The sequence below is a fragment of the Mustela nivalis genome (assembly GCF_964662115.1).
Source record: "Mustela nivalis genome assembly, chromosome: 12".
Classification (NCBI taxonomy): domain Eukaryota; kingdom Metazoa; phylum Chordata; class Mammalia; order Carnivora; family Mustelidae; genus Mustela; species Mustela nivalis.
The window spans coordinates 13,217,486-13,229,618 of NC_139031.1; the positions used below are offsets into that span (position 1 = coordinate 13,217,486).

Below are 12,133 nucleotides of genomic sequence, written 5' to 3' on the forward strand. Positions count from 1 at the left end.
ATATCTGAAAACACAGATTCCGACCATTTTTGCCACTTTTTCACTGCTGCCACACTGCCACTGATGGGCAAACTTTCTGAGGCCCTTACTCCATTTTCCACTGATGTTAACCTTCCTTTCTTAAGAAATACTATACTGCAGGGGCACCTGGGTGGCTCAGTGGGTTAAAGCCTCTGTTTTCGGCTCCGGTCATGATCCCAGGGTCCTGGGATCGAGCCCTGCATCGGGCCCTCTGCTCTGCGGGGAACCTGCTTGCCCCTCTCTCCCTGCCTGCCTCTCTGCCTACTTGTGATCTCTGTCTGTCAAATAAATAATAAACAAAAAAATCTTAAAAAAAAAAAAAAAGAAAAACTATACTGCAAAACAATATCAAAACCACAATTAAAAATTTAAATTAAGAATTAAATTTTTGAGAAAAAACTTTTATACAATTTTATGGGGCACCTGGGTTGCTCTGTCAGCTAAGTAGCTGCCTTCATCTCTGGTCCTGATTCTGGGATCCTAGAATTGAAACCCCTGTTGTTTTGTTGTCAGACTCCCTGCTCAGCAGGGGAGCTTGCTTCTCCCTCTCCCCCTACCCCTCCCCCCATCCTGCTCTCCATCAATGTCTGAAATAAATAAAATCTTAAGAAAAAATTTTTACACAATTTTTTAAAAATCCACAATCAAAAGCCAAGAGAAAATTGCCCCTCATCCCATTCCCTAATTCATTTGTAGGTTACTATACTTAAGAGATTTTTACGTTTTTATAGTAACATACAGAATTTTAACATCATAACCTAAATTTTCTTTCTGCCCCTCATCCTATTCCCACTTCCTAGTACCTCTTACTGCATACTCCTCACAGCCAGTGTTAATGGAAATTTTGGCCCAGTGTGTGTCCCTCCTCAGCCTTCTCCTTGCTCATTCAAAAATAGCCACTTCCCCACACAAATAGATGCTCTTTTTGATACTGATTTAGACGTTTCTATACCGTTTTCTTTTTTCCCTTAACACGTCAGGGACGTCCTTCAAGGTCATGCTTGTTAAAGCTGTGTGACAGTCCGGGAAAGGACCAACCACGTTGCTCCCTGCACCACGCCTCCTCCCACATAAACATTTTCTTCCGTAACTCATCTATGTTGCTTTTACTTCTAGAAGATTCCCAGAAGACAAACCGCTGGGTCAAAGGTCATGCGCATTTACAAATTTTCCTAGCGATTCCCGGACTCCTTTCCCAAAGGGCTCTCTCAACAGTTCACATTTCTGTCAACAACCCGAGTGTGCACCTAGGCTCCGAATGCTCCTTAAACACTTGGTCCCTCCATTCTCTGAGGAGAAACGGATATGCTTTCTAGGAGAGACAGACCCTTTCAAGCTTTAAAGCCCTGAAGAGAAAAAGTAGCCTGAAGTCCCGCGGGCAATTCGGCGTGACTGCCGTCACGGGCGCGAGTGTGGGGGGAGGTGACCGGCCCGTGGCCCCCGCACCCCCCTCCCCGCGTCGACGGGAGCCGTCGGGGCGACCCGGCTCCGTCCCTGATGTGGGGGAAGCCCCGGCCGGCGCCGCCAGCGCGCGGGCGGGAGAGGTCCCGGGGTCTGGCGGACGCGCGGTTTCCGACCGCCTGGGGCTTCGGCGGGAGCTGCGCACGGCCCGGGTGTCTCCGCCCCCGGCCACTAGGTGAAGACGCTTCGCGAGCCGCGAGGCGCTGCCCCGAAGGACGTGCCTGCTCGTCTCTGTCAAGTCCCGGAGACCCACTCTTCGGGTCCCCGGCTGCCGACGGAGCGGAGGAGCCGGCCACGGGGCCCGGCGGCCGCGCCCAGCTGGGGGCCCTGAGGCCGGAAGGCGCCGCCGAGCCCCCTCAGCTGCGGGCCGGGGGGCGTGGTGAGGCGGCGCGGGTTTCATTTTCCCGGGCCCCGGGGAGCTTTCGCTTTCGCTTCCAGCTGGCGTCTGCACCCCGCGGGAGCCGCCCGCCCAGCCCGCGTCGGCCGCCGCCGCCGCCGGGGTCCCGCCAGGCGCTCTCCGACGGGCAGCACGCCCCCGCCGCCGCGGCCATGACCCAGGCCGCCGCCCTCGGCGAGGTGACCCAGGTGCTGTGCGCGGCCGGGGGCGCCTTGGAGCTGGAGGAGCTGCGGCGCCGCTTGCGGGAGGGCGTCGGCGCCGACGCGCTGGAGCGCCTGCTGCGGGAGCACGGCCGCTTCGCGGTGGCGACGCGGGCGGGCGCGGGCGGCGCGCTGGCCACCGAGCGCGTCGTGCTGGCCGTCTCGGCGCTGCGCCTGTGCCGCGCGCACCCGAGCCCCAAGCCGGGCTGCGTGGGGCTGTGCGCGCAGCTGCACCTCTGCAAGTTCTTGGTCTACGGGGCCTGCAAGTTCACGAGGGCCGGGTAAGCGCCGCTCCGGGAGTCCGACGGCGGGGCCGGGGACCAGGGGGTCCTGCCCTCCCAGCCTGCTTGGGGCCCCGTTGACGTGTGGGGACGCCGTAGGGGGCCGTTCCCCGGCCTCCCCGCCTTTATTCTCGTCAGCGAACGTTTATTGAGCACCTCCTGAATACCGGGCGCCCTGTGAGGGACTCGGGCTGGACGGTGGCGCCGAGGCTCCTGCAGCCTCGGAGAGGGACTTGGAGCGCGGTACCCGGCGGCACACCCCGGGGCGTGGGGCGACGGGGCTGGGGGCTCTCCCGGAGGAAAGCGGCCGCGTCTGGCTCCTGGAGCGCCATGAGGCCCCCCGCTCTCCAGAGCGAGCTTTGAGGGCCACGCAGCCCGGGGCTCTCGCCGAAGGAGTTGAAAACCCGCTTCCGCTCTTGTTCACTTGCTTACAGGGTGGGCGGTGGCTTCTGTCGCCCTTGGAAGAAAATGCGTGCTCCTGTCCGGAAGCCAGTCCGCTTGTGTCGAAGAATTGGCTCCTTTTTTCTTTCCTTTTTTCCCCCTCTTCTCCCTCCCTTCCTTCCTTTCTCTCTTTTCTTCCATTCTTCCTTCCCTTCTGCCTTCCCTCTCTTCCCTCCTTTTTGTTTCCCCCCTGACTTAACACAGTAGGTTAAGTTATTTTTTGCTCACATCAGGTCCACTGGTCAGCATGAGGTAGGGGCATGGCCTGCGGTCATTCAGGGACCCCGGCCGGAGGACCTAGACTCCGCCTCCGGGACTCTCGTTCTGGCCACTCTGGTATCTGGTTGCAGGAGCAGGTGGACAAGACAGACCGTGGAGGGTTGGTGGGTCTGGACGTGGGAGTGACCTTCCCACACATGCCCTGGACCACAGATGTCTCCTGACCGTCCACCTGTGGAATATGCGCCCCCCCACAAGCAGCTGCTGAGAAATAGCTAGATTAGAATATTCCAGGGGCCTAGCTAAGGCCTTAAGCGGGAGGGATGTGTATGTGAGAGATTTGAGAGACCGAAAGTTGGTGTGACTGTGGTGACAGGATGGGTGAGAGGTGGTGGCTGTTTTCTTATTGTTAACTGAGAGATGAATCGTTTTTTGTTTTGTTTTGTTTTGTTTTGTTAATTATTATTGTTGTTATCGACTGAACGCTGATTTTTCCTTTTCTTACTGGCTGAGAGAGCAGGAGACAGCCAAAGTCTGACGCCTGGGAGCCCGGCCAGGGTCCCAAGCACAGGTTTGGGAGTTATTGGTTGGTGTTCGCCGATGCTGCTGCCCCAGGAGCAAGTCAGAGCTGAGGTGGAGGCTGAGGGTGGGACCTCAGGGAAACTTCTCTCCCCTCAAGAACGGGCAGAGAAGTGTCACCTCAGGGGAGAATGAGGAGCAGCAGCTGGAGAAGAAGGTGGACATGATAAATGGTGGCTAGATAGAATGAATGATTTCTAACTGGTGGCTCTTGTTAATGTCTGTATTTGGTAAAGTAAAGACAGCAGCCCTGTTCTCCAGCTAGTTCCCAGAATTTGGGGTCAGATTGTATTTGTTCTGGAAATCTGGAACTCTGATATCTACTGGCGTAGATGATTTTGAGCTTTCTTTCTCAGTCTTCTTGGTTCCATTTTCCTTGTGGTTCACACAGGACGGTTTCTTAGACTTTCCTTCCCTGACCGCTTTAGGGTCACATAAGGGAATGTGGGGGTGGTTGGTTGCCCTTTTGATGCTTTCCCTATTACTGTGCTTTGTCTTCCTGAACCACAGGATCAGCTGTTTCAGAAACAGATCATGGCTTTTGTTTTTGATCATTGATGACAGCTGGGGAGGGTCCCAGGTCCCTGACTTCCATCCTGTGCTTAGGGGCAGTGAGCGTGTTGCTTAAGAGCACAACCCCAAGACAAGACTACCTTGTTTGAGACCTTGCTCTGCTCCTTACTAGTTCCATGATCTTGGGCAAGTGACTTTATACCCGAGCCTCAGTTCCCTCATCTGCAAAGTTAGGATAATACCACCCATCTCATGGGCTTGTTGGGGACTGAGTGACTTCTAAAACCTTCAGGTAATCCCTGGCTTGTGATAGATGCTCAGCAAGTTTTAGCAGCTGTTGTCACCATCATCATCTTCATCATCTTGGTGGCATCAAGTTTTCCTAGAATGTTTTAATTTTCTCCCCTTGGTTGGTTCTGCAACCCAGATATTTGGCCCAGGCTTGACACCTTCCAGGCAGTGTCCCTTGATTGCTTCTCCACTTCTCTCAGACTCAGGAGGTGCCCGTCCTGTCTGCACTGATATCTTCTGAGCATGGCTGACCTTGCACTTGCCCTGCCATTTTAGAATCCTTTCTGTTTTCTGTCACTTTCACTGGAGTAGGAAAGGGGAAGAGTCCACACAACTCCATGGTTGTTGGTGTGTGCAGCGGAGGAGGGAAGTTGTCTTTCACTGAGATGGGGAAGTCTATCAGGAGTTTGGCTTTCTTTTGAAAAACGTATTAACTTATTAATGCTAATTAACTTCTTAATTAATGCATGTTTATTAACATGACATTAGAGCTTGGGCAGTGTTTGAGTAAAGCTAATGATATTTGCCTGACTATTCTAGGTCCTGGTGACCTGGGTGATCATTTGAAGACTTTGGATCATTGGGGTGTGGTGCCAGTGCCTGGCTTGCAATGAATGTTGCTTGTGAATGTTAAGAATGGAGGAGGGGAGCAGAGAAAAGGGCTGGGCCTCGAGGCATGAGTGAGTGTACACATACCTTTAACCGTAGGTGTCCACACTCATTTATTCAGCCATTGTTTAAGTGTCTGCTAAGTGCCCACCAACTGGCATGCTGTGACTCTTCTTTGGGGAATGGCCCTGTCTTTCTTATCAGACACTGATAGGAGGTGCTGTCCTGGTCCCTAGAATTCAAAGGTGCTACCTCTTCCTTTGTAAACAAGCACTGTGGTTTTTCATTGTATAAACATGCTGGTTTTTCTCTGGCGCTGCTAAACAATATCAAGAACTATTCCTGAAAAATTATCTTAAAGACTGATTTTATGAGTTGTATGAGTTTGGGCAGCCATAGCAAGGTAGCACAGACTGGGGTTTAGACAGAAACTTCTCACAAATCTCAAGTCTGGAGATCTAAGATCAAGGCAGGATTGATTTCTTTCTGAGGCCTCACTCCTTGGTTTGCAGATGGTGTCTTCTTCCTGTCCTCACATGTGTGCGTCTGTGTCTTCATTTTGTTTTCTTAGGAAGACTTTGGTCAGATTGGATTAACCCCCCCCCCCCCCCCGCATCCTCTTTTTAACTTAATTACCTCTTTATTTTTTAAATTGTTAAAGTGATTTTATTTATTTGAGAGAGTACAAGCAGTGGGGAAGGGCAGAGGAAAAGGGAGAAGCAGACTCCCCACTGAGCAGGGAACCTGACTTGGGGCTCCACCCCAGGACACCCGAGATCATGACCTGAGCTGAAGGCAGACACTTAAGCAAATGAGCCACCCAGGCACCTCATTGATTACCTCTTTATAAACTATCTCCAAATACAGTCACTGGGGGGTTAGAACTTCAACATAAGAATTTTGGGGAGGCTCAGTTGAACTGTGACACCAGCTCTGCTTCTTTGCAGGAAGAACTGTAGAAACAGTCACAGCTTGACGACAGATCACAACCTGAGTGTGTTGAGAACTCATGGTGTTGACCACCTCAGCTACAGTGAGCTCTGCCAGCTTTTGTTTCAGAATGATCCCTGGCTTTTGCCAGAGGTGAGTTCCCGGGAGGGGATGTCTATGTGTGTAAGTGATGGGGGAGAAGCCAGAAGGTTGGAAGATAGGAAATATAGCAGAAGAGACCCCATAGTGACCACAGGGATCTGCTTGGAGGAGAACTAAATTACATTCCTGGCTCTGCTGATTTTTATACCTCTGGCCTTGGGCCAACCTTGCCTTGTCTAGAAGACTCCTTTCCTTCTATTGCATTTGTGCTGGCACCACCTTTGCAGGGCTTCTTTGAGGTTGGGAAAGTCTGTTTGGCCGGTGGCTGCCGCATGATGTTTCTTACATGGGGATGAGGGGATGAGAGACTCAGCAAGCTCCTCCCCATCTAGCAGGACTTGGAACCATGTGTTATTGCCAGATCCAGGAGGTCTGCGAGGAAATGATACTGTCTGTACTAAGTCAGTCACACCCAGGGAATTTTGAACTTTAGTTGATGTAAAGTCTCATAATGCACTTCAGATGTCACGCAAATCTTGCTGCAATGACTATGTACTAGTTTAGGTCCTCTGAGAAGCAGACACCAAGATGGGATTCGAAGTGCAAGAGATTTATTGGAGACACAACAGAAGGAGGTGGGGAGCCTTTGGGCAGTAATGTGGCAGGATTGGGAAAAGGAAGAGGCCGGGGTAGGAAGAGACCCTCACTGTAGCACAGTTCCAAGAGAGCTTCTGTCTAGCCAAAGGGAGGTTTGGAACTATAGTAGCTCGTTGTTGCCTGGGAGCAGCCCGTGGAAGCATGGGCTCTGTGTGAATAAGGTGGCGGCTCCCGAGGGCAGCAGCTGAGCTGAGGTGATTGTGCGGTGCAGCACGTCCGAGTGGTGTCCTGTGGCTGGCACAGGTTTGTGGGGTAAGGCTATGCAGATTAGGTTGACCTGTTTCAATGAAAATGCTTCCATATTATTTAATTAAAACCACCCATTTGAGAAAGGTTTTACATGGCTTGGTGATGATTAGCACATAATAGGTACTAACTTTTTTCTTTTGCCTTTTGAAAATTAGTATTGATTTAATTCAGCTAACCTTTATTGACTTTCCACTATGAGTTAGGCACTGGTGATAAGGAGAGAAAAAACCCTGTTCTGCCCTTCCGAGGCCCGTTTCCTGGGTGAGACAGATAAGTCAGCATGGATTGCAAGGTGCTGTTCTAGATGCTGCCGTGGAAGTCAGCACTCTGGTCTCTGGGGCCCAGTTTAGGCACCTGGGGAGGCATCCTGGGGTAGATGGCATGTGCTCTGAATGCTGAAGGTTGCATGAAGGATGAAGGTCTGGGAAGAAGGGGGCACAGAAAGGATGGAACTGGCATGGTTGGGGACTGTATGTAGGTCAGCACAACGTGGATTTAGGGTGGGAGAGGGGAGAAGGAGAAATGGGTGAGTAGAGACTCATCCATGCAGCCTTCAGTATCATGGGAAGGAGTTGCGGTGAGGGGGCCTCTGTTTGGAGAATGGGCATTAATGTTTTGGAGAGATCGTTTTGTCAATAGTATGAAAAATGAATTGGAAGGTGACCAGTCGGAGTGTGTAGCCTCCTTTGTACTTGGGTGTGCAGGTTGTTTCAGAACGCAGTGCCAGCAACTGGGAGCTGTGACTGTATATTTGGACCCAGTGCAGCTTTCCTGCCAGGCCTTCTGCTTGCAGTCTGGTCCCCTTATCGGATGAGCAGTCGGGGACTGCCACCATGAATCGAGCACCTGCTATGTTCAAAGACATTTGTATTAGCCACTTTGTGTGTTTCCCATTTAATCCTCGTGATAGCCCAGTGTTATAGGTGGAAGTATTCCCATTTTAGGGATTAAAAAGCTGAAACTCAGAGCTGGTGAGTGGCCTGCCTAAGGTTAGGCATCTTGTACGTGGCAAAATCAAGGTTAGGGCATAGCTCTTTCTGGCCTTTTCCCTTGGGGCTTCCATCCCCAGAGTGGAGTCCCTACTGATCTAAGTCTGGGTTCAACAGCCCTCTGCTGCATTTCTATCTCTTGTTCAGTGTAATGCCTGTGAATTGCCTGGGTAGACCCTTGGTAGTCTTTGGCCTGGTTCTCATCTTCGGGAATTTGGAATGTAGAGAAGGTGCAATTGATTCAAGTTCACGTCCCAGCTTTACCAACAACCAATTCAATATACATTGTACATACCAAATGTCGATAGCCGTGTGAGCTAGGGCAAGCCAGTGAACTTCTCTGAGTTTCTGTTAGCTCTTGAGAAAGAAAAGGGCTGTATTTGGCCTTCTCCAAGATGCTTTAAACACTCAGCCTCTTTGACCCTGAATTTCAGAAAAAGAAGATGGTATGATGAGGCCTGGCTTAGGGAGTATTGGTGAGTCAATGCGGGAGGTTGTAAGTGGAGTATAAGTTGTTAACTTGCTGCCCTATGAGTTACACTGAAATGTCTCCTGAGAAGGAAGCAGCTCTGATCAGTTGGAAGTTCTTTGGGTTTTCCCAGTGGAAGAGCTTATTCTGCACAATCTGCTGTCCACCCAGTTCTCATTTTATTCAAGGGCATCCATTAGCAGTCATCCGTCTAGAGTGGGGGATGTTCTCATAGCTCTGCAGCTTGTGAGGATGATGGAATCACAGCTTTGGCTAGGTCTCTAGAGGAACCTCTTGTGACCATGCACTGGTCGGGAGTGGGGGTAGTGTCCTGTGTGGCCTTCCTAAGCTGGTGTTTTTTTCCTTTTCTGTCAACAGATCTGCCTTCATTATAACAAAGGAGATGGACCCTACGGCTCTTGTTCCTTTCAAAAGCAGTGTATCAAACTCCATATCTGCCAGTATTTTTTACAGGGTGAATGCAAGTTTGGCACTAGCTGTAAGAGATCACATGATATCTCTAATGCTGAGAATCTGGAAAAACTGGAGAGGTTGGGCATGAGCTCAGATCTGGTGAGCAGGCTGCCTTCCATTTACAGAAATGCTCACGACATCAAGAATCGGAGCTCCACCACCAGCAGAGGGCATCCTCCTACCCTGGGCCCACAGGGGACTTCTGGTAAGGCTTTGGACTGGGGCTCTTGGATTCCACATTAATGGAATGTGTGACCTCAGGCAAGTCTCTGCTGCTTTTAGTAAAGTGCTGTTGGTGATTCCTTCCCAGCTAGTGGGTGTTTTGAAGATGACTTGAAATCATAGCCACAAACAAGCAAGATATTCTAAATAAATGCCAATTCATGTGGAAGGTGAATGAATTCCTACCAGCGAACAAACTTAACACTATGATCTAATCTGCTGTGAACAAAGCCCATTTTATTTTATCTTATTTTTTTTTAAAGATTTTATTTATTTATTTGACAGAGATCACAAGTAGGCAGAGAGGCAGGCAGAGAGAGAGGAAGGGAAGCAGGCTCCCTGCTGAGCAGAGAGCCTGATGTGGGGCTCTATCCCAGACGCTGGGATCATGACCTGAGCCGAAGGCAGAGGAACAAAGCCTATTTTAATTTCAGCTCTCTTTTTGACATGAATAAAGGGAATTATTTAGTCCCCATAAATTTGCTTTGTTCATTGTTCCTCTCCAGTACCTAGACAGTGCCTGACCTACAGTGGGCACTTAGGCATTTGTTGAATGACCAAGTGTGCTAGAATACTTTTTTTTTTTTCTTAAAGAACATCAAGAAACATAAAGAACATTTTTTTTTTCTTAACATCAGGTTTAGTGACAGGCAAATGGGGAAATTTTGAGCAGAGATTGCTTATTAAATAAGCATTTCTTCACTTATTATGTGGGAAATAAATAATGTAGTCCATTAGAGAGGTTATGACACATTGGGGTCCTTTGGATTTCACAGTATCAGCTGTTGGCTGGCCGTTCTGGTTATCCATTCTCTCAGTTAACAAATTTGGGTGCTTGCCAGGGCCCTGGAGTAACTTCCTTTGGACACTAGGACACAGTACTCCTTACCCCCCACCAGAATGCATAACCAAACCCTGTGTTGTCTGTGGGATTTTAATAGGCTTTTATAGGGGTTATCTAGGATTTTTTAAAAAAGATTTTATTTATTTATTTGACAGAGATCACAAGTAGGCAGAGAGGGTGGGGTATGGGAGAAGCAGGCTTCCTGCTGAGCAGAGAGCCCCATGTGGGACTTGATCCTAGGACCCTGGGACCATGACCCGAGCTGAAGGCAATGGCTCAACCTCTGAGGGTTGAGCCCACCCAGGCACCCTGTTATCTAAGATTTTTAATAGACCACTGCTAAAATATCAGGTGAGTGCTAGGACTACCAGCAAACAAACTTAACACTATGATCTTACCTGATTTTTTATATTTAAAAATTATCCTTGCTATATGTGTTTTTTTTTTTTCTTTACATTTTCTTCAGTGATTTTGGGTTAATTTCTTTCAGTAGTGGGAAGCTAGATGTAGATAGGTTTTGTTTTAAATAGATCTTTACGAGCGTCAGTTCAATTTTGGCCTTAGGAAGGGAGGGAAAGCTGTCTGCCTTTGGAGAGCAAAGGTGGTGTCCTTAAAGGCCGCAAAGGTATAGGTTTTTAGGCCCACCCTGTGGGTGTCTTGAGGGGCCTATATAAAGGAAAAGGAAAATGAATAACAAAATAACAGGTGATACTGAATACTGAAGGTTTGCGAATGAATTTTATGTACTTATATGGTGGTGGGGGACCAGGGGTAAAGTCTCATTAGAGCACTACTAGTAAAGGTAAACTTTGAAATCTCCTCCGTGCCTGTTTTATATTAAAATTCCTACAACTGACGTGAAGTTACTCCAGGAGGTTTCAAGATTAGGAGCACAGCCAGAGAAAAAAGGACCCCTCCGTGGTGTCCTGGATTTGGCAAGCAGCCCTGTGGCCTCAGGCTTCCTGGCTCCTCTCTAAAAAGCCAGAGGGTCCATTTACATGTCTGAGGGTAAGTTCATCCTGATCATCATAGGATTTTGTGAGATTGCCTCACCCACTTTTGTCTTCTGCAGAGAAATGAATGAATTTTCTTTTCTCTCTTTTTATCTTGAACTACTCTGACTCCGTCATATCAGAAGCTCTGATGGATGCTGATACGTCTTTGTGGTATTTCTTTGTAGAAAGAAGAGATAGCTCAGGTTCTGTGTCCCCAAATACCTCTAACCAAGAGGAGAGCGATCAGATCTGCTTGTACCATATCTGGAAAAGTTGTAGCTTTCAAGGTAGGTCAGAGGAATCCCCTTCCTCCACTTGCAGGCGGGACAGTGGTTTCTTGTTTCAAGAGTTCTGCTCTAAGGCCACCCTTCAAGTTCTTCTCCCCCATCCAGAGAGGGTTAGGGCCTTCTTAACTGAGCTGGGGTGGCATTTCTGGGGGAGTTGAGGATGGTAACAATTGAATTTCGGAAATAAGAGATGGTAACAATTGAATTACGGAAATAAGACTATAGGTGAGTTTTTGGGAATATAACTGGTCCATGCAGGAAGTGCCAAGTGTTGATCCTTTATCAGCTTAGCATGAGGTCACAGACCAGTGCAGATGCCCAATATAGTGGGAACAAATCTGAGTGTCCCTCGTAAAGGGTTGCTGTAGACTTAGAAATGCCTCAGAAACCCAGAAGGCCCTCCCTCAGTATATGTCCCTGTGTGCTCTTGAGGAACAAGAGCTTAAGTTGGGGGTTTCTCTCCGTGGTCTCTCTTTTATCAAAAGTAGCACTTCTTGTGGGTATATGTGTGTCTGTATTTTCACTAAACCTTTGTTTTCTTCTTACCGTTGGCCTGGGCTTTGACTGAAGAAAGCTTACTTTACAAATTTGGTGACTCTTAAAAAAAAAAACACAAAACACCAAACTTCTTGTTTCATTTTCAGTCTTTAAAAGCCACCCAAGCAATTCAGGACTACTTTCACTTTGTAAAAGAGTCCAATAATACAGAGTAAATTCTGAAGTTCTCCTTCAGCCTTCCCCAAAGGTAAACATGTGCTGTGTGGTCATGATGCTTGCTTTGCATATTTTTAAACGGATGGGTACATGTGATAGGTATTCCTTAACATGCTTCCTTTACTTAACATTGTGTCTTGGAGATTTTTTCCACCTTAGTATATGTAAGTCCATCTTATTTGTGTTTTT

At 48.8% G+C, this 12,133-nt stretch overlaps 1 protein-coding gene across 1 annotated transcript in view; it reads left to right on the plus strand.

Moving 5' to 3' along the window:
* The first annotated feature begins 1,463 nt into the window (after positions 1-1,463).
* The window catches only part of PARP12 (poly(ADP-ribose) polymerase family member 12), a 42,627-nt gene continuing 31,957 nt past the window's right edge, over positions 1,464-12,133 (plus strand). The window contains exons 1-4 of the mRNA XM_082693887.1: positions 1,464-2,360; positions 5,960-6,095; positions 8,787-9,087; positions 11,129-11,230. Coding sequence (XP_082550013.1) covers positions 1,519-2,360; positions 5,960-6,095; positions 8,787-9,087; positions 11,129-11,230 — 1,381 coding nt within the window. The 5' untranslated portion in view covers positions 1,464-1,518. The remainder of the gene's footprint in view (positions 2,361-5,959; positions 6,096-8,786; positions 9,088-11,128; positions 11,231-12,133) is intronic.